Genomic DNA, 23572 nt, shown 5'->3' on the forward strand with positions numbered 1-23572 from the left:
CAACCATGCATAGAGTACCCTGGCCAGAATCAGGCCAATGACCCAGCACTGCAAGGATAACTATACAACTTTTTAAAATGAATTTCCCTGTTGTTGTGTGTACCACATTAGCTCCCATACCCAGGAGTCTTCTTTCAGATGGGAGGCTCTATTGATTGGCACCACAGGGATGTCACTCTTTCTCTTTGTGAACCAGGACCACTCTCTGCCCGGTGCCTGCAACTTCCGCAGGGATATACTTCTATTTAGCAAGGGCTATTATGCACTCTGCCTGATACTTCCACAGGGATGTATCACACGTAAAGTGCTATTTTCTGCCTCTCTTCCCCGCTGTTGTACTTGAGGCTGAGAAGCACACACTTGCCAATGAGACACAGGCAAAGGAGTAGTTATCCCTATTTTCTGCGTGGAGTTGTATGACATGGTTTGGATAGACATAAATGTTCATAAGCCCCACAGCAAGCAATATGTGGAAGCCAAAATCACGTGATCTAGTGGTTGTTTAGGTATTCTTATATATACAGTAGATCCATTATACAAAAAGTTGATTATTTTAAGTCTATGTGTGCAGTTTTATTTATATCCCCACTCCTGTTCATTCTATATCTATATCTATATCTATATATATATATATATATATATATATATATATATATATATATATATATATATATATATATATATATATATATACTGTATGTGGTGTGTGTGTATATGTATTATTATATATTATTATCATCCTTGATAAAGGCCCCAAAGTGGGCCGAAACGCTGGAGAGACTGTGACACTACAATAATATATTGATTTTGGAAACGGAGTGCTGGTCCTCTTCGTAATTATATATATATATATATATATATATATATATATATATATATATATATATATATATATATATATATATAGGATGCGCTATCCGGAAACCCATTATGCAGAAAGAAAGCTCAGAATTACGGAATGGCTATCTCCCATAGACTCCATTTTATCCAAATAATCCAAATGATTAAAAATGATTTCCTTTTTCTCTGTAATAATAAAACAGTAGGTTGTACTTGATCCAAACTAATAATTAATCCTTATTGGAAGCAAAACCAGCCTATTGGGTTTATTTCATGTTTACATGATTTTCTAGTACATTTAAGGTTTGAAGAGCCAAATTAGAGAAAGATCAGTTATCTGGAATACCCTCAGGTCTGGAGCATTCTGGATAACAGGTATATACACAGTAGAACCCCCATTTTACATCTCCTGATTTTAAGTTTTCCCTCATTTTACATTGTTGTTTTGTGGTCCCACCTATATATTGTGCATAATACATTTCCCTGATTTTACATTTTCCTGGATTTTACACAATTTTTTTCTGGTCCCTTGAAAAATGTAAAATGGGGCTTCTACTGTATTTATTAAAGATAAAGATGTGTGCAAGTGGAGACCATGAAGCTGAAGACAATAAGGGCAGAAATGAAATTCAGTCGGCATTATTTTCCATCTCCCACCGCAGGGTGACATGGTGACAAGAGGACGGTGTGTACTCTGAGTCGGAACATCACTGGCACAACAGGGACTAGCACATTAACTCTGTGCTCACCAGTGCACACTGACATAGTGCCAGAAATCTGTACCAGTGCAGCTGGGATTGTTTAACTCTGTGTCTGCTGTTGCTGTGTATCGGCAAAATAGAGGCTGCATGTCACTACCTAGCAATGTCTAGCTCTGAGCATGCGGCACGATATAGGGCTCATTTACGAAGTGGACAAAACAAGTATAAACCACCATTTTTATGTTTTTGTCCAGAATGTACTTGCCTGCCCTAGAATTCATTCTTTTCTTCTTTCTACGCACTGCATTTCTGGCAGCTGACATTGCAGCAATGGTAAAGGGTGGCAAAAGGGGACCCTCATTTTGCTCTGTAGTCCCAGAACCATTTATTTTTTTCTCACTATAGATCCCCTTTCCATACCTCCCAACTGTCCCATTTTTCATGGGACAATCCCTATCTGACATAGTGGCGTGCCCCTGAAACGTTACTTTGCAATATGGAGTCCTGAGTGCTGGTATTTTTCTTCCTGCTGGTTGTACTTTTGAGGGCGCCGACCCCTCTTACTGAGTATTGGACCAATTTTCCTTGAGAGGCTAGGGTGTGCTGATGTGTTAACCATTGGACAGTCCCGATTTTGAGAGCTCGACCTGCAGTCCCGGGTTTGTTACTGAAATGTCCCGACTTTCTCTTTGATCTCCTGCACGGAACAGCCAGAAAAAGATACAAAGTTTCTAACTTAATTGGCAGAAAGCCCAGAATAGATATTTTTATAACAATTTAAGATAAGCAAAGAAACAATTGTAACAATTTAAAGGAGAAAGTCCTCTTCAGGCTTCTTCTTTCTTCACACAGCTGTGCATGCACAGTAGAACAAAAGGCCGAATGTTAACTAAAAATCCGCTATTTCGTGGTCAAACATTTCCACAGCGCTCCGCAAGGGCAAATCTTTTTGTTCCTCTTTCTATTTTCAAAATGTTGGGAGGTATGCTTTAACTGTGTGTGCACCATCACACAGCAACTAAAATCTTAACATCAAAGGCCGCAGGGCCCGCTTTGTAAGATAAAAGGCACACGGTTACATGGCACATTCATGGATATTATTATTGCCCTCTAAAGCGATGGTAGAAAGCAGACGGAATCCATTTGTGACTGCCACGCGCTTCCTTCGTCTCATTTCCTGGTTCATCCTATTCCATCTCCTACATTCTCTTCTCCAGCTCCTCAGACCTTCTGTCGCTGCCCCCTCTTCTGCTGCTTGTCTGCTCCTGCCTCTCCCAACTCCCTGCTGCCTTCTGCTACAGAGCTCTCACAACTTCAACCACAACCCAGTCTCAATCCCTGCCAGCCATAAACACTAAGAACGAACAGGGGCCTCAGTTACTAACACAAATGATATGTTGCCACTGTACAGTTACCCATCGCAACCAATCAGTTGTTTGCTTTCATTTTCTAACTTGTGTTAGACTGGAACAAAAGTGCTGATTGGTTTCTATTGGTAACTATGGGAGTGGTCAAAGTGCACCTTGCAGGCCTCTACACATCCATGTCGGCCATTTTATATTTTGTTCAATCATATAGAGCCATAATTTCTTCAAGTACAGATTGAATTCTATGATAAAAATCTATATGTTTGCAGGCAGCTGTTCAGCCTCGGAGGGCGCCCGTTCTTCTATCTGCTGTCAACCTTCAACATGGAGACAATTTTAATAAATGCAGAAAGGCTCCCAAGTGCAGTTGCCAATAGCAACCAATCAGCAATTGGTTTTGAATAGGGCTGCACCGAATCCACTATTTTGGATTGGGCCGAATCCACCTTGGAAGATTCGACGAATACCGAACCAAATTCAGAATCCTAATTTGCATATGCAAATTAGGGGCGGGAAAGGAAAAAGTGCAAAAAAATTGGTTTACTTCCTTGTTTTGTAACAAAAATTCATGTGAAATCCCGCCCTCCCCACAATTAACAAATTAGGATTCGGATTCGGTTCAGCCAGGCACTAGGATTCGGCCGAATCCGAACCCTGCTGAAAGAGGCCGAATCATGGCCAAATCCCGAACCGAATCCTGGATTCGGTGCATCCCTAGTTTTGAACAGTCTTGAAATGAAGGCCTGATGGGTTACTGACAGTTGCACATTTGCAGTTTAGCATCTGAATTTGTATCGTGACATCTCCATTTAACATCCCCTGATTTTAAGTTTTCCCTCATTTAACATCGTTTTTAGGTGGTCCCACCTATATAATAAGCGTAATACATTTCCCTGATTTAACCTTTTCCTGAACCTTAAACCATTTTTTTTCTGGTCCCCTGAAAAAAAGTTAAATGGTTTTACTATAAATCAGCCTGATAAACGTAGCAGAAAAATAGTGCAGTGTGTATGCAGTATTATTATCTTAAGGTTAAGGTGGGTCATGGCATGTCCTTTACTGTTGCAACTCTTTGCTGCTGTTACAACGCTCGCTCGTTTACACAGAAGGTATTTATGACCACTAGCTAGTGATGGGCGAATCTGTGCTGCGAAATTTGGCGAATTTACAGCGAAACTGTGAGGAATTTGCGAATTTACTGAGAAATAAGTAAGTGTGTCTATCTACTGTATATTTTTCTCTGGGCAGACCCAGCCTGATCCAACATCTTCATGTTGATGGGACCTGGAACATTTTATCAGATGTGACATATTATTATATAGTACAAGGAATAAAATGACATGAACATTTCAAGGACTAACATGGAAGCCATTAAAACAAACAAAAAATAGCTAACATTCCATATTCTCTTTTTGTCTCCATGCAGTGTGAACATGAGTGCTGGGTCGGTGGAGCAGGAACCGGCCCGGAAGCTAGGCTGTTGTGGTGTGCCTGTGATCACTGAAGACATGCAGGCCTTAGCTATCCGCAGCCTGTCTGGGAGCGAGGTGCAGAAACACTATGAGCTGATTCGGGATTTAGGAAAAGGCACATATGGAAGGGTGGAGCTGGTATCGCACAAAAGCACAGGTAAAGTCAATTTGACCCAGTAATTGCTATTAAAAACTCTTAGCTATTCCCTGCATGGCTGGTTCTGACAACATGTACCACTGAAACAGTATTCCATTAGTCAGCTCTCCTCTAGCCAACACACTCATTTCCTCAAGTGTCAATTTTTGGGCTAAACCCCTGGCCAAAGTGCTGACATTAGCCTTAGTACACAAGGACTGATAAGCAATGGTCAAGCTGTATTTGGGGTGCTTTACATTTTCTATGGCAGTCCCCAACCTTTTTTACCTGTGAACCATATTTAAATATAGGAAAAGTTGACATAGAGTAGAGTACAATTCGCTAGCGAACGAGACCGTCATTAGCATTTGTTTGCACCCTATCGCCAGGCGACTTTTCGCTCTGGTGAGCGTTTTTTACTCCGCAAATTCAGATGCGAATTTTACTTTCCTCTTTCGCCAAAGTTTACTTCGCCACCTCAGACCAGGCAAACTGATAAAATGAAGCTACATCTTCCTCAATCTTATGTCAGTGACATCATACCCATTATCCTGGAAATGCATTAAAGTTGTAAAAAACGCTGGCGACTTTTACTTTTTTAAAGCAGGATTGCCTTCAGGAGTCCGAACTATTAAAGATTTTTGTGTGAGCATTTTTTCCCCCATACATTTGAGGGGCATGGCAATTTTGTTTTAGGGTGGGCTCATGTGTAGGGCATTAGAGGATCTCTTCTGTGTTTATTATGGTTCCTTGGACATTTGTAATAAAGAGTGGCCACTTGAAGCATTTGCAACATTAATAAAGACATCCATACCACTTTAATGTACCTGCCCTGCTCAAATTGACCTAAGTGTAAGAGTATTAGAGAAGTTTAGTGAATATTCCCTATGGTCTTTATGTCTCACAAACTTGCTTCCAAGTCAGAAATCCAAAAATGAGGACATCAGGAGCAACATGAATGGGCTTGGTGAGCAACACGTTCAAAAGACTTTGAAGTTGCTGGGGAGACAGATATGATCTATAAATGTATATGCAGTATTTTTAGTTGTCTGTGTTTGTGGCCTTTAAGGGGTAGAAATGGTGGATAAAGCATCATTAATATTAAGGAATAGATTAACTTTAAAGGGCTTCTGTGCTGAGTGGGTGTTGTGAACGTGAAGTCTATTCATAGTGCTTATACACAGTGACAAGAACAAAATGATATATATCAAATAATATTGGGTTTTCTCCATAGAAATGTTTTGAAAGAAATGCCCAGCCCTCTTCACTATGTCTCAATTATGCCCTGTTCCAGGCTGTGGCTGAGAGTGCTTTGGCATAACAAACATTTGTGGTATAGCTGGCATAACAAACCAAATAGTCTTCTAAACAAAGCAGATAACGCAATGCTATTATTCTAACCCAACAGGTTTGAATAATTGAGGTTGACATGGGCTGATGAGAATCAACTGAAACCCAGGGCAAGATTGTGACATCACCCCTGAAGTAGTTTTTTTTTTATGCCATTGACCCGTTAAAGCTCATTGCAAAGCCAGGGCAAAGCAAAACATTTGGATGCTATCTGTCGTATTTTTATCCATAATACAGTGTGTTCCCAGAATTCATTGCAGCTTCCAGTGGTAGAAGTAGAATCCGGTGAACTTGTGTGAGATGAGCTAGTTAGCACACTTACCTTCCCTAGTAAAATGGCAGAACCCACTGATATCAAGAATATTCTGTTTACAGGTTGCCTACCTTCATATTTTATTTTCTATAAAGGAATAATAACTTGGGCCCACCTTGGCCCAATGGAAGATGGGCCTGACAAGTAGAAAAAACTATTGCCCACCTACAGGCATTCCCCTTTTGGGATCTACAACTTGGGGACATTGGTGGGTTCAGACACCTACTTTCTTTCATTCCTTGCCTGCTTCCCAGTTGGCCCGGGGCTTTCCCAGATACAAGCAATCAGAAGTAGGAACACTGCTGCTAAATTGAATCATGACTGATTGCTTGGACAGCTGCAATATCAAAAAAACATTTATTTTAATAGAAAAAGTGCCAATGCTGGAACATCAGGTCCTGGGAATTACAGGGTTAGAGTTTAATAAAGCATGCTGAAAACAAGTCATTGTTTGCTGATACTTGGCTCATTAGAGATCCAACCTTCATTTGCAGGAAACAAGATGGCCCTGAAATTCGTGAACAAGAACAAGACCAAGCTAAAAAGTTTTCTTCGCGAGTTCAGTGTGACAAGCGCATTGTCTTGCAGCCCTTTCATCATCAGAGCATTCCATGTTCTTTTTCAGACAGAGGATTGTTACGTCTTTGCCCAAGAGTATGCCCCTGCTGGAGACCTCTTTGATATAATCCCCCCACAGGTAAGATGTGCACACAGCACGTGTCTGCAAACAGATATGGTTCCCAAATGGTGTGTTCTAGTTTTTGTGTAGTGAGATAATGGTGGTCTGGTGGAGATGGGAGGGAGTGAAGCTAAAAGAATAAAAGACACATAGAAGACACAAACCCTCATTAATGGACACAGAGGTTGGTTAGAAGGTTGCAAAATTCAAATAACCATTGGCACAATTTGTCAGGATATTTATTTTGATAAATAGCAACAATAAAAAGTATACAGCTGCCTCTGACCATAGTTTTTACTTCACTGGGGATCTTCCCTGTACACATTTTCTATGTACTATGGATATTAGTTGGTTTGTTGTATGCTGGTTGGTAGATATGGAAGTGAGGAGAAACTAGAGAATCAGAATGCCTCATTAGGACCCCGGGAAATTCTTCAGTGGGCCAAGATCTGGGTGGTTAATTCCTCCATTCTGCATCATAGAACTTTTTACTTTTTCAAATGTTTGATAAAAGGTGTCTGGGGGCAGCCACCGGCACAAATCCTGCTTAGAATCTGACTTATGGAGCTACAAATCTGCCCTGCGCTCCTATAACACCAGCCTTTTTCCTAGCCAAACAAACATACTTTACTTCACTCATTAACTCCCTTTCTAAAAGCCTGCACAACTTTTCTCTACCTGTAAAACTTTTCTTTCCCCTTCACCACTCCCTCTGTCCACATCTGTTTCTGCTCAAGATATTGCTGAGCACATAAAAGACCAAAAATTTACACCATCAGTAGTGACATTACCCTATTAAACCCCCCCAGACATTAACCACCCTCCCTCCATACTCCCCAGTCTCTTCTGTGCTCCTTCTGCATTGTAACTGATGAGGAAGTTTCAAAACTTTTGGCTTCCTCTCACTTTGCTACCTGCCCACTGGATCCCATTTCTTCCAATCTATTCTGCAATGCCAATCCCTGTCTAATCAAAGCCTTAACTCATCTATCGCTCTCAATTGGAATCTTTCCTTCTCAACTAAAACATGCTCTTGTCCTCCCCATTCTGAAAAAACCTTCTCTCAATCCCTCCAATATTGACAACTTCTGACCTATCTCTCTGCTACCTTTCATCTCTTAACTACTTGAGAGTCTAGTTTACAACCAACTATTCCTCTCTGACACTAACATGCCAAATCCCCTACACCTGACTAACTAATGACCTATTAAGAGCAAAAGCACACAACCACTTCTCACTACTAATACCTCTTGACCTCTCAGCTGCATTTGACACTTTGGATCATCCTCTCCTCCTCCAGTCCCTCCATTCACTTGGCCTTCATGACACGGTCACGGTCCTGTCCTGATTCTCTTCTTACCTCACTAATCATTCCCAGTGTCTACTATAATCTTCTCCCCTACCTTTTTCTGTTGTATTCCTTTAAGCTGGCCATAGACGCAAAGATCCGATCGTACGAATCGAGGATTTTGCTACCAAATGCAATACCATATGCTACATCTCTCACCTTGCTTATTTCGGATCTTGTCCACTCCCACACCTTTTTTCTCATTCCCTTCCCCTTTTAGATTGTAAGCTCTAGATTGAGGGCCGTCCTCACCTTTTGTACTGGTACTGGTCGTTATGTATGTAACTCTGTATGTTCTCTGTATATTCTATGTATGTAATTCAGATTGGAGATAGTTACAAATCTGTAATGGTCAGGAAAAAGACAGATGACAGAAAGAGAGAACTTATTGCCACAGAGCTATTGCATTAGGTATGGCAGAGCTATCAACTCCCCCTTTTTTAGTGGGAGTTATCCAGTTTAGGTACACTCCCCCTGGCCTCCTGTCACAATATGGCAATCCCGTGGTCACCATGTCCCTATACCAAGCCATATGCACAATGTAACAATACATGTTCATAGCAACCTGCTTTGTCACTAATCTGTCTTCTTCTCACAGGTGGGCCTTCCCGAGGACATGGTGAAACGTTGTGTGCAGCAGCTAGGCCTAGCTTTAGACTTTATGCATAGCAAGAGCCTTGTTCACCGTGATATTAAACCTGAGAATATCCTTCTGTTTGACCGTGAGTGCCGTCGAGTCAAGCTTGCTGACTTTGGCATGACTCGTAAAGTGGGTTGTCGAGTGAAGAGAGTTAGTGGCACCATCCCTTACACTGCTCCAGAAGTATGCCAGGCTGGACGCACAGAGGGCTTCCCAGTAGAGACTAGCTTGGATGTTTGGGCTTTTGGGGTACTTATATTTTGTGTCCTTACTGGCAACTTTCCTTGGGAATCAGCATCACCAGGAGATGCCTTCTTTGAGGAATTTGTGCACTGGCAGAAAGGACGCCTGCCTGGTCTCCCCTCTCAGTGGCGACGGTTTTCTGACAATGCTCTACGAATGTTCAAACGTCTCTTGGCTTTGGACGCAGAAAAAAGGAGCCCAGTCAAAGAGGTCTTCTTCTATATCAAGTATGACATGCTTTCTGAAGCCAGACGTAGACCTTCCTATCGTTCACGCAAGCAGACAGGAGATAAGTTACCATCAGTGCCCCAGCGCCATGATAACCCAACTCCCCTCAAGAGGACAATCCTTACAGAAGGAGGTTCCTCACCGCGTGCCCCCCATTCCCTGCTAGAACCTGGCCAGCCTTCTGCTGGCAGTAGCAGGACAGATGGACGGCAGGACAAAAGCAAAGCTCAAATGCTGCTAGCCACCGCAATTGAAATCTGTGTGTAGGATGTATAATAACTTGTATTCAGCTATTTTAGGAACTGATGTCATTGTCCCAGTTGATGGTCAGTTCATCATTAGGACTTTTAGTAAATTTGACCTCAATTGAGCTAGACGGGTTTCAGGTTACAAGCAAAAAACAAACTTTTTAGCTGGTGAGTGAGAGTTTTAGAGATATAGAAGAGTCTTGGAAGTTTTTGATCAATATTTGGTATAACACTATTAGGAGTAGTGATTTTGTGCTATTGTTGCCACATTCTGCCTCATGAAAGGACTAGGCACCTTTAAGCGACGTAGGCAACAGGGTAAGCCTATAAACGTTTCAGATTTCCACTGTCTAAAGTATCAAGAAGGCACAAGATGAGTCAGGTCAATGCAAAACCTCCTTAACATTCTTTATGAAGCCAATTTTTGCAACATGCCAATATCCAGAAGAAGAATAGCACAGTCCTTCTCTACTAATACTGCCATGCCAAAACCTACAGAGAAGACACTGAAAGTCCAAACCTTTATTACACTTGCACTCCAACCAGATCTTAAAGTATAATCATGCAAAGGGAGTCAAAGGCTACATTAGTACAATGCCCCAGGCCCAGTTTTTTTTTACTTAACAAGGGCTTCCTATACCTTTATAGAATACAAGAGCTACATGACTATCCCTGAACACTATGATTTAATGGGTACCTAGGTGTGGGGGTTATTTTAACACTCAAGTGGCATATGATAACCCATTTCACCTCCTTCTATTGGTCCCCACTCTAAGCATAACATTACTTTATCATTGATATTGCCATGGCTAGTTATTTATAAAAGAATATCTGACGCAATCTTCTCAGTTACATTTTAGACCAAAACTTTGAAATACAAAATTTCAGGATGACACAGGCTCATCTATTTTACTTGGTGGCCTAGAACATTGACCAGACTTTGTTAGAAAAAGTTGACATCTTACACTTAGGAAGACCCTAGATAATAATCTATCAAACACACCAATTGGTCCATAGACCCACATATTTCATTTAAGGGTTGACCCTCACAAATGTGTATGTTTATACTCATTTATATAAAGAGAAAAAACAGAAACTTGCAGTTGTAATCTTCCCCCATCTTGCATTATATGACCATCCAGCTGGCCAAGGTTTTATTTTGGAGGTAGTAACCTCATCTGAACTGAACAAAACTTAGAATTTCAAGATTTTTAAAGGGGAAATGAACTTGTTGTGTGCTGCTTCTCTTTGATCTTGCAAAGAGAAACTTTAAACCATAGAATTTACAGAATTGTGGTACCTTATTAATACAATTTAGAGTCTGATGGTTGGCACTAAAAGAGTTCAAATCAGGGTTTGATTTTTTTTTGAGTATTGCTAATCAAACTGGGTACTGAGATCTGCTGGTTGTGTGCACAGAACACTCTGGCGCTGATTTACATTTATTCATTTGAAAGGGGGTAGAATATTACTTTCCAACAGTTTCCGCCAGTTTCAACAGACGTCAACAGAAAAATGAATTCTGTTTTGACTACGTTCTACCAAGGTCTCTGAAAAACCCTGCAGCTTTGTGTTTGTATGTCTTTATTTATGTATCTCCAGAGCCAAGATACATGAAAGCAAATAGAAACAAACTGGGGCAATAAAACATTAAAGATACGTAAGTGTTTGTTTTATCAGTACTAATTGGATCTCTAACTTATGGATTCGTTTTTGAAAAAGGTTTGTATCTGATACGGGATTTAATAGGAAAGCCATCCACCAGGCAAGCTCTGAATCAAATGGAATGGAATGTTCTGTTCACACAACGAGCAATATTCAGAACTATATTTTAGTGGATATCACCAATATTGCTTTACTATATCTTGATGCATCTTATGGGTCACCTTCTACAGTTGGAGCATACCTCAGAGTCAGGTATGGGGTGGGCTAGGGACAATAGTGCAGTAAAAGAGAGGAATTGCAGATTTATAACCTACAAATCCTGTGGAAAGTGATAAAACCTTGGTTGAATGGAAGTCATAGATCCAACAGAATGCTCAGGAGTTCTTAATTTTGCTGGAATAGTTGACAATGGAACTGTTTCAATGATATCATTCCCTGCCCAACTACAAACACTGCCTATGCAGCACACATGTAGCTAAGTGTACAGTTGTGTTTCTTTGTGATGTTATAGGCATTGTTTTGCCTACAGTGTCATGTATCAGTCTGCACACGTAGGGTTTAGCTTTTCAATTTATACCTGCTTGGCCATCCTATTATCTCAGTAGACTAATACTTAGTTTTGCTATTCAGGAGGCTCTTTAGGATCAACAGCTAGGTACAGAGAAGCCCCTGTAGATAACAGAACTAGGATGCAAATAAATTATAGCACTTCTAATTAGGACTATAAAATGGCTCCTTCAGTGTTGTCATCGGCAGAAGATGAGAAGCTCTTAGTCCTGGGCAAACCAGCAGGAACCCATCTGCCTCCCCTCCAACTCCACATGCACATCTTGTACTGTACCCTCAATGAGTTGTCTACAAAAATTTTTCCTTAAAAGTCCCCCTAGCAATCACAGCTTCAGCAATTGCAAACCTCAATTAAGGGCTACAGCATTAATAATACAAGCAGAGGTGCCGTGACATCTAGTCCACAATGATGGGGCATCATAAGCATCAGATTAAATATGGCCAAACACTGGCCAAGCTCACTACATCCTCTTGACAAGAGAATGGAGCCAATTGCAGGAAGAGAAGTTGTTGAACACAATCTCAAACTTGCTGGGGGGAATGTGTTTACTATTTTATAATGAAGCAGTCAGAGCACAATCTCCTCTCTTCTTTGTCTCGTCCTGGTTTTAGACAGGCCAAAATGAGGTTTTATATGCCTTCTTTTCTTCTTTTTCTTCGATTGAGACCCTGTACATGAAACATGACGTGGCATAGATAACTAAAGTAGCAAATTCCCTTTTTTGCCTTAGAAGTCTTTGGTGTTCACAATATTAGTGCAATAATGTAGATAAGGTAAACGACTGAAACTTTTTAACTTAACTGTAGGACATTTCTGACTCCAGGTTTAGGGCTAGATTAGAAAAGTTACCTCAGTTTAGTTGACCTGTTCAAAAATATCATAAAATAAAATCTATATATATATATATATATATATATATACAGTATATATATTTAAAGTTGTGTTTAGAGCTAGCAAAATAAAAGAAAACATATTCTTAAATGTGAATTGTTTGAATGTGAATGAATATAATGCTTTTTGTTCCATAGACCTCTCGTAACTAATGAATTTGTCTATAAGGGGTATGTGCCCTAGAAAGAGACAAAGCCAGACCAAGTAAAATGTGGCTGTTTTTTATTTTGAGAGTCTGCTTTAACCAATAAATGATGGGCGAGTACAAAAAAGAAGATGCCAATCACTTTGAGGTGGCTGATCTTGTTCTGTATGACCTTGTTGAATAGGGAATAACTTGACCAACAGAACTCATTTAAACAGAAGAAGTCTACATGTCCATGTCCATTTATTTCTATACAATGCATTATAGATGCCACACCTAGGCTCTAAAGCTTTCAATTCCGTAAAGAACAGGCTTTGTACACGAGAACAATCCCCAGGAATTATTAGACCCCCAGGCACGTAGGCTGTCAGAAGAGGCATTTCCGTTTGGAATGCAATAATAATCTCGCCACCATCATCCCCCATGAGTTTTGATGATGACGTAAGTGAAGAAGCGACCCTACTCCTTTCTCACTGCAATCATTGGCATGTGTCATTCAAAGGCAGCTCCTTCCATGAATACGAATAAATAAGATTATGGGATATAAAATAAATCTAATTTGAGCTATATGTGACCAGTCCCTTGTGTTGGTCCACATGGTGAATTGCTTCTTCTGATTAACTATCTTGCAGCAAGCAGGGAATATATAGCGTTATCTGCAAAAAGACTTAAAACATCTCTCGTCAAGTTGTTGGATACTCTGCAAGGAATGGTCTTCAGACCCAACCAGACAACTGTGCTAGAGTTTGCCCCACGGTGTTTCAAGGAATTTCAGTTTAAGGGGTTTTCTTGAAGGACAAGACATGATTAAAAATGTTACTCAACGACTGGGTCTAAAAGTCTAGTATTTTTAGGAGGCCGATGATTATCTAGGGCTCACAGAGAAGAAATCTACCTGGAATCTGTAGTCACCCAATTAACACAGTCAAGGTGACATCACAATCCATTGGGTGCACAAAGTAGTTTGGGACAGAGCTTAGTGGTGCAGCAGGAATACCATGCAGTGATTGGCTGATTCTGTGAGTATAAAGTTCAACCATGCTATCCATCTTGCATATCCACACATCTCAATTTGTCAATGACAATCTGATTAAAGCCGATCCTTAAGTCGATACAGGAACATGTTAGATCGGTTCTGTTGCTCCAGCAAAATCACCAGTGTAGCTTAGCCCAAACTATAACTATGAATATTAACGCATGCGTTTATACAGGAGACAGCTTGTTTTGTGTATAAGTACCACTATAATAGTGCCCCCTCCCCCTTTTTTGGAATAAAATAATGAACCCATTTAGCGCAAGCCATATCTGCCAGTGGTTTGACAGTTAAGAAGGTTATGGAACAAAACAAAGCATTGTTCTTTGTCAATTCCCTGTATATTTCTGTCTTTGTGATGACATGTCTTTATGTGTTCCTGCACTGCAAATTAGGAAAGAATATTAGAAGAGTAAAACGAAAAAATGAAAAAAAAAAAGGTATTTTGTTCTCTCCAGCCCTTGAAAACTAAGATGCGCAGAGTCAGCAGTGCAGAGGAAAGTTTTCTATAAAGCTGTATGTATTTTAATATTGCTTTTTTTTTCTTTTGTTTTTCATTGTAGATTATAAATTAAAATGAAAAAGGCTACACTCATGTCTCATGTTTTTTTAAGGGGGATATTGGACAAATAATAAACACTAAGAGAACTTATTTGCTTGTACAAAGAAGTCTATGGAACCTATCTGAAAGAATATCTAGCCCAGCAAAGAAATGTCCACCCAAATATTGTTCTAATTGAGTTCCACAATGGGCTTAGGGTATCTAAGACAACAAATAGGCATTATCCTCAAACCAAGGCTCTAGGACCCCCTACGGAGCTAGTCCTGCAGTTAGGGAAACCCCTTCCCCCTTCAGATTGGCTACACAGTGGAGTAGTGGGAGTCTCAACTAGGTGCAGGCAGAGCTCCCATGGGCCCCCAGCAGTTACCGAGTCTGCCTCTGCTTAGGGTTCTCAAGTTACTGCTGCTCTGCACATCCCCAAATCCTCAGTCAGCTCTGCATAAATGTCCCCTTTCCCAGGATGGTATCACACAGCTAGGGGCTGCTATACATTACGATTTGGGGGCACAGTATAAGTACTGTCATTGGATAACAAGACAATGTCTAGATGTAGAGACTACTGCCCTGCAAACATATACTCACAACTAAGGGGGAATGCACGGGGACATGGAGGTACCAGTAATAAAAACTGAAATGTGAGTTCCCTGTTAGTGGTGCAGCAATTGTTTTCCTGCATCTACAATGCTCTCAACCTCAGTTCTGTAATATAGTACAGGCCCCGCAGTTGGTGCTCATTCGCAATGCACTTAAAGGCACATGCATTGGACACACTGTACAAAAAACACAATTAAATGTGTCCATACTGTATTGGCATACCAGGAGGCTGGCTTGTCTTCCTACCTCTGATGTTGAACCCTTATTGCCTTTGCATATGTGCACCCTTCACACGTACTGTGTCTCTATGCAGTGGCTTATATCATAACTCTGGTAGCCTATGTCCCAGCACACACATCAAATCCTGAGCCCCATCCTTGGTGCCTTTTTCTGCTTCAAAAGTTAGACCCTCTTTTTATCTTTGTCCAAGCTGGTTTCTGTTTCCAGATTCCACTGGAAACAGTTCTTTTTTTTTTGTTTTTGGCTGCTGCCTATTTGACTTTGATTTCTGCCTCCTGCCTTGACCTCTAGCCTGTCCCTGACTATGATTTTTGCCTCTTCTTTTTCTGCAGTGTTAGATTGGGGCTCCCTCTCTGTAACACCCTCCGGCACCACAACTGGCACCCCAGCCCCCTTCACTTCTTATGGCGCTGCAAAGTGTGGGTCTGGGCTGTAGCGCCAACCAGGGCTGAACTGAGAATTAAAATAGGCCCTGGCATTTCAGGTACACAGAGGCCCAATCAGCCCACACAGAGGCCCAAACAGCCCCTACCAGCCCACAAAATACTGAATTTCTATGGCACCTTATAGCAGCCCCTCTGGCATTTGCCAGAACCCACAGATTGCCAGTCTGGGCCTGGGGCCCACTGGATTTCCCATTGTCCTGCTGGCCCAGTGCAACCTTGTTTTTTTGCACCCTGTTTCTACTGATCTTTATACATGGAGTGTTCAGGTCCCTTGTAGGTCCCACAGCAGAAAGTTCTTGGACCCCAAAAAGGTGCTGGTGTAGACCTGTGTCAGCTGCTTTCCAGGGTTTCTTAATAACAGGGGCCAGGATCGAACTGGGCCTGCAGGATACCAAGAAAATACCTGGTGGGCCACGGCCCTCACGGACCCTGCAGGCCCAGACCCATTCCCATAATCTGCCGGGCCCTTCTTGCTCCAGTCCAACCCTGACAAATGTTGATATTCTGGTGCAATTTACTATTAACCTTTGTATCCTTCTTTTATTTGTATATCGAAATATTCTCTTTATAAATAGTATCTTGCTGCTTTCTAAGGCCTATGGATACAGCTCTCTTTCCTTGTGCTACAAACTCATGATAGGCTGAAGGCTCCCTATATTTGGCAGCCAGATTAACGTTTATAAAAAATAAAACTGTGAACTAAAGCTGTTAAGCTAAAACGTGGGTGATAATGAATAAACGCAGAAATGTTGATATTTTTAAGTCTAGTTTCGATATTTTTAACCACCAGACACCTTTTTCTCCCACCTCGTGTACATAACAGTGTAAACTTCACTTTCGACTGAAAAGAAAGGCAACAACTGTTCATCGCGTGCCAAGATTCTATAGAGAATCGGTTATTTTACAAGTTCTTATAAGGTTTCTGGGATATTATGTCATAAAGTAAAATGTTGAAAAATTTTCTCTGATATATATATATATATATATAATTATATATGTTTTACAGGGTATTATAGGGAATATCAGAGGCATAACTATAGAGGAAGCATAGGGGTCTAGTTGGCATAGAGGACACTGAATAATAAGCTTCATGAAAAATGTCTCATTGTCAAATTTTAGGGGGCTTAAATTAATAGTGATGTGAGGCCCAGTATGTCCTAGTTAAGGCAACGTGAGGAACTGCATACAGCGCGCATAGTGCGTGTATCCCATTTAGTTACAGCGCGCCAGACACACAAACCAGGCTGGCTCTATCTGTAACGGGGAATAAGGTTTCTGCCTCTCCCCATGTCAATCTAGGAAAGTCCTGCCTGATTTTCCTAATTAAGAAAAACAGACGGGCAGTTTTGACCCAGGTAGCCCTTTCCAGCGCCGATCCGCGCCCCCGACCCCTCCTCACGACGCTCACATTTTCTGCGCAGGAGGGGGTCGGGTGCTGCACGACGCTAGTGCAGAGAGCGCAATTGCGCTCTCTGCACTAGAAGAGCCTAATTTCCGGGTTGAAAACCGGAAATTCAGCTCTTAGTTACCAGGAGCGAGGGGCGTAACTATAGAGGAAGCAGACCCTGCGGCTGCAGGGGGCCCAGGAGGTATTGGGGGCCCCATGAGGCTTAAATTCATATACAATTTCAATACATTTTGGTAAAACAGGACAACCTCTGGATATGTTTGGGGCCCTAAAATTAATTTGCTGTGGGGCCCAGTAACATCTAGTTACGCCACTGCCAGGAACGGCATTTTTGCCGCCCTTGTAACCAGGGGGGGCGATGCCACCTGAGGCGAGTGTCTCAACTTGCCTCATTGGTGGAGCGCCCCTGGCCCTTTCGAAGAAGCAAGCCATGAGCTGAAGGAAGCAAGCAAGAGAGTAATGGGGGTGATTTTGGTTGGAAGAGGCTGAGTGAAGGTGAAAAAAAGGTGTAAAAGCTTGGGTGTTACTAGTGGGCATGAACAGGCTGGCGAGGTGTCTGACCAAGTAGTCTTGGTCACCAATACTACTTAGCCCAGTTCTGCTATCATATCAATAATCCAACAACATCCCTACTTTTTCTAAAACAATAGTACACTTGTACAATGGCTAGTTTGCATATTTGAGGGGTTATTTACTAAAATCTGAATTTATCTAATTTGTTTTATTAAACAAACCTCCCATCAGTGATTTTACCTTATATATCAATAAAATAACTCGAAAAAGTTGGGTTGAAAAAAAAAAACTCGATAAAATCTTTTCGGACATTACTCCCGAATAGCTCGCTTTTTACGGGTTATCTTCAAATTGGAATAGGGACATCTGCCAATGACTTATACAGGATCTCAACAGGTTTGAGATGCCAGGTTTTTGGATTCGGGGTACAATAAATCTCCAAAAATTAAAGGTTTTGCCCAAAAAAGCCTGACCAGAAAAAAATCAAGGTTTAGTAAATAACCCCCCTTAAACTTCAGGAAGTCAAATCAGTCTAGACCAAAAATGTGTCACCTACAATACAATCGGCCGTAGCTTTAAAGCCACATGACTTTAAGGGGAGAATTCTCAAAAACTGTCATGTTAACCTGTGTTTGCATTAAACCAGCTGAAAGAAAACTGCTCTATTGGTCACAAATAATCCGCTTCAGAGTTTCACCCAGAGACCTAGATTTTTTGGGATCAGTTAATAGCTTTTTGCTATCACAGTCCTTTACTTCCATAATCTATTGTACAAGTTCCTCTGAATTTACTGTACTTTTAAATAGCAAATGCGTTTAGGAAGAAAGGAGTTTTGCCTTGAAAATAGTCGAGAAAGATTGGAAGGCAAGGAAGTACGAATGATTTAATAAGGGCCTAGAGCAAAGTATAGACCTAATATAGTATTATTGGAAGTGACAGGGGTTTTATATTTATGTACCAGTGTAGAAACCCCAGGGCATTGCATAGCTTGGATGTCACCTTCAAATGTATTCCTCTCTTATTGATGAACCTTAATTTAGAGACTGTTAATAAGAGAATTTATATCAGCACCAGGGAGGGCAACAAAGAGATACAACAAGAAGGTGCAGCGACACAAAAATGGTTGTTTATACTACATGCACCACGAGGAAACCTTGTGCCTTATATCTGCCTTGCCCTGATATTACAGACCTAATTACAGACTCCCCAATGTGTGTTGCTCCCATAGCTTCTCAGTGTTATGCCAACGCTTCTCTTGCAGGTTGTGCCCCTTTGTGCACATTTTACTAACTTTACTAGCTGTATGAGGCAGAGAAAGTATGTGCCTGGTGCCCCCCCAGCTTTGCGCCCTAGGCAAGTGCCTACTCTGCCTATCCTTAGTTCCAGCCTTGGTAAGGGGGTTATTTATTAAAGGTCAATTTTAGAGGTTTTTATACCTGGAATTCGAACTCCAATGGTTTCTTCTTATTTAAGAAAAAACTTGAATGGAAAAAATTTGATTCAGTGAGTTTGGGGTTAACATCCCCAAATGCAAATTAATCTAACTTTCATCAAATAAAATCTCAAATTGATATAGTTTTCCAGCAAAACCATCCAAAAAAAACTTGAACATCATAAAGGCTATTAACATCTTCAAATGATTCAAGGGACCTCTGCCATTGACTCCTACATGACCTCAACAGGTTTTAGATGGTGTATTTTTGGATTCAAGCTATTTCCGAGTAGGTCAACTCTTAACCCAGAGGACATGCTAGTGTAGCGATATAGTAAAATGAGTGCACTGTTATCTTTCTGTAGGCTCCACTCCCAATACTGTGCTCAGGATGAGACCTTAAATCTTAGGGAGTATGCCCTCGCAAACGGTGTGGAGGCAGGGTGTAGTGTAACTGTAACTAGATGCAGGGTGCAAGAATTGGGCGCCAGTGGTTCTTATAAATTAACCAATGAACATATTTATTGAACAATACAATCCTCAGTGGAGTGTACATTATAGCAAAGAAGGATCATACAGAACAGTGGATAGGCATATACTCACAGCACCTTTGGTCAGTATTAGTCCCCACAGGGAAGAGAACATACACAGCAGCAAGGAAGGTACACCCAGCTTTCTGCCTTTTCCCCAAGTGGAACAAAGGGGAATCACTACATTCCTAAAACTATGCACTTAGTCCCTACTTCTGGGAAATTAGTACCCGGGATCTTAATCCCTCTGACTCTCCTCGTCAGAGCCTTGAGCTGCTCAGCTAAATATCCTGTCTATCTGTCACTTCTAGAGTGACCTCTTAAGGTGAGTAGCCTATCCTTACTAGACCTGGCCTGTCTAGGTTCCACTAAAGCTCTGCCTGCCTGCTCAGGCTAGAGCCAGCACAAGATGGACCCTGAAAGCATGGCTTCAAAGGGTTTTATACTTTAGCACAGTGCCATCTACTGGTCACTATTGTGAAAACCTGGACATAGCGTAAGGCAGAGCATTAAGTCCCCATTAGGACACATTTAGGCATCTAGAACACCGGGGAATTGCATGCCAATTTTAACTAGGGGTGGCTATTTTACACATCCCTACACTAGTTTACCTACAGTTGGGTTTGGGACAGCTAATTGCTCCTCTATCTGGTTGTAGGCTGTTTGCAGCCCTAACTCTTCAGAGCATTTTCCTTTAGTGACATCAACTTACTGTCACAGTTCCTCTGGTGACATTAGTTATGTAATTGTGGGGCACAGACTCAAAAATCATGGACCAGTTGTGTCTGGGTTTAGAGAGGTGGTTAGAGTTGGCTTTGGGGTTGAAAATCTGCCACTACTAGCTACACAGTAAACTGTACAATGACATTCATTGCTGCCAGTGGGAGGTGAGCCTGAGGTTTGTTATCATTGGTAAATAGCTGTTAGGGGGTCTCTAAGGGGCTTCATTATGTTCTGGGGTTTGCTTTGCTATCCACAGGGTAGTAGGAGGCATTTGGATAAAGTTATATCTTAACAAGACTTAATAAACTTTTTTTCCCATATAAGTGTCATCCCTGCAGTGAGTACCAACCATTTGGTGTCACGGTCGGCACCGTAAACCAGAACTAGTGCCAAGCTCCCTGGTCTTGGCTCGGCTTCACCAGTAATGTGACCGCCTTTGGCTTCGGGAGGAGCCCTCAGCGTATTTAGATGCCACCTGGACTTTTCGAGAGGAGCAAGGCGAGGAGTTCTGGCAAGCAAAGGGGCACGACAGTTGTTAAAGTCAGTTGAGGCTGAAGGTCGAGGTATAATAACGTAAGACAGATTTGTGGTCAGACAGGCCGGGTCGAGGCAGGCAGATAGCTAGAGTCGTCAGGCAGCCAAAGGGTCAAACCGGGTAATCAAACAGATGGGATGAGGCAGAATCAGAGTCAAATAACAGGCAGAGGTCAAACCAGAACGTCAAACAGGAGGGTTAAGCAGAATCAAGGTTGGTTTCAGGCAAAGGTCAGGTTCCAGAGATCAGAGTAGTCAAACAGCCAGGCAGGGGTCAAAACAGATAATCAGGATCAGATTCAAACAGAATAGCAATAGCTAACAGCACCAGGAACAAATCCTATCACGGGCAATGACAAACAGTGGGAATGCCCCTTTAATACTTTTGAATTTGGCGCCATTGCGCGCTGACGTCATTACGCCAGCGTGCATGCGCCTTTAAATACGCGCACTAAGGAAGAGCCAGAAGAGGAACAGCGCGGTGGGCGGCAGGCGTCCCTGCCGTCCCCCCACTAGACCACCAGGGTAAGACTTTATTACATTTGGCTTTTGGTGTGGTACCACCAGTAATGTGGGTATGGCCTTAAAGTTCTTGTGATAACATGGGTGTGGTCAGTGGCAAAACTAAGTGTTACTGGGCTCCACAGCAAATTCAATTTGGGGCTCTGGTAAGTTGACCTATTGTACAAAAATTTATGAAAGTTGCTCATTAATTTTGGCCTTTCTGGACCCCTTATACTCCTGGCCCCCCCTGCAACCACAGGGTCTGCTTCCTCTATATTTATGCCCCTGGGTGGGGTTTAAAGTAGAAGTGGCTTAAAAGCTGAGAGTGGTCAACACTGGCTTCAATTATTGGCCATCCATCACATAGGCCAGAAAAATTCCAAACCTCTGGACCACAGAAATTGGACAGCACTGGTCTAGGCTATGGTAAATGACATATAAGAGAAATCCATATCACCAGGCTGCCTACCATTGAATTGAATGGTTCAAATGCACATTTTCAAGCCAAAATCTGCCAGTCGGTGCTTGTGACAGATGGTTGACATTCGCTTCAAAGCAATGCAGTGGTGGAAAATTGGCAGTGGAGCAAATGCTTGGTGTTCCATGGGTCTAAGGGGCACATTTACTAAAGGGCAAAGTGACTAATGCTGGTGATGATTCGCCAGCGTGACGTCATTTCGTTACTTCGCCGATTTACTAACAGGTGCAGGCATCACTTTGTTATCGTTGCTTCGCTCTGGCGAATGGACATAACTCTGCAAATTCACTAAGATTTTACTCAATTGTCCCGCTTTCGCCAGACTTGCTTTCTCCAGCTCAGACCAGGGAAGTGCAATAGAGTGCATAGGACTGCCTCAATTTTTATTTGGAAACATTATCTAAGTCCCAAAAAACGCTGGCGTCTTTTGATAGCCTGCAAAGTCCTTAAAAATGTTTAAGGGTAACCGGCTTCCCCCCTACATTTTCTAACATATGGAACACAAACTATACACTGGGCTCATGTGTAGGGCAATATAACAACTCTATTTTTTTTATTAAGGTTCCCTGGACTTGTGTAATGTAATGTATTTGCTGCAACATATACGTCCATTAAACTTTATAATTTCCTGCAGTATACAAATTAGCCTGAGCGAAAACCTCTAACAAAGTTGCGCTAGGCATAATTGAATGCTAGCGCATCTTCTCTTTGATTGCCCACGTAACGCTAGCAAAAATTCCCCAGCGTTTGACTCCCTGGATGCAACTTCGCATTTTAGTAAATTAGCGTTGTCTGAGCAAATTGTCACTTGGCAAAGTGTCGAATTTTCACAGGTTAGTAAATTTCCCCCTAAGACTTGTAGCGCTCATTCCTCACTTAGTGGTCATTCTGAGCTGCTACAATACAAGACATTGAGCCTTAAGGTGGCCATAGACATAGAGATACGATCGTTTAGCGATGTCGCCAAACGAGAGGATCGCTCCACAATATGTCCACATTGAAGGAATGATCCGATCATGGGCCCTAGGGCCCAACGATCGGATCATAATGGATCCGATATGGACGGTCGGATCGTAGGACTGCATAGACGCACAGATGCGGCCGCGATCCAACGTGATTTTTTAACCTGCCCAATCGAGATCTGGCCAGCCAGATATGGATCAGGGAAGCCCGTCAGATGGCCTCACACACAGGCCAATAAGCTGCCACTCGGTCTGTCGGCAGATTGTATCAACCCATGTATGGGGGCCTTTAATTGTAGTCAAGCAAATATTTGTGTAACTGATAAGAACTGCAAGAGATATCAATGCAGATGGCCATAGGCCAATATCAGCTTGAACACTCTGTACCTTAGTGGCCCCTTTATTAGGCCAAACCAGCATGTCACCCAATCAATACCTGGTTAGGGTTGGCCAGATGTTAAAATACCAACAAATAGGTTAAATATATAATATTATAGACTTTATTTTAGCAACACTTTTTACAGTCTCTCCAAGTTTGTGGATGAATCTAGAGTAAAAGTCTATGGGCAGAACGAGGTGGCCCTTCCTACATTCAATGTGTTGGGTTGATGAGGATGAGCGGCAGCCATTACCTGCTGCTACAGTGTGACTTGTTGATACGGCTTCATGCTGAGGAGAAAAATGATTATATGTTTGGGATTTACCTGACCCTTGTGAGCTGCACAGTATAGAAAACGTCTTTAACTGATGAACTCCATTCCAGCCATCTTCCTTTACCT

At 41.8% G+C, this 23572-nt stretch overlaps 1 protein-coding gene across 2 annotated transcripts in view; it reads left to right on the top strand.

The window, feature by feature from the left end:
• sbk1.L (1.L) overlaps positions 1–14458 on the top strand; it is a 62884-nt gene extending 48426 nt beyond the window's left edge. For both annotated transcript variants that reach the window (XM_041576198.1, XM_018236522.2), the window contains exons 2-4: positions 4335–4537; positions 6674–6876; positions 8805–14458. In XM_041576198.1, coding sequence (XP_041432132.1) covers positions 4335–4537; positions 6674–6876; positions 8805–9584 — 1186 coding nt within the window. In that variant the 3' untranslated portion in view covers positions 9585–14458. The remainder of the gene's footprint in view (positions 1–4334; positions 4538–6673; positions 6877–8804) is intronic.
• The last annotated feature ends 9114 nt before the right edge of the window (positions 14459–23572 follow it).

The sequence above is a fragment of the Xenopus laevis genome, chromosome 9_10L (assembly GCF_017654675.1).
Source record: "Xenopus laevis strain J_2021 chromosome 9_10L, Xenopus_laevis_v10.1, whole genome shotgun sequence".
Classification (NCBI taxonomy): domain Eukaryota; kingdom Metazoa; phylum Chordata; class Amphibia; order Anura; family Pipidae; genus Xenopus; species Xenopus laevis.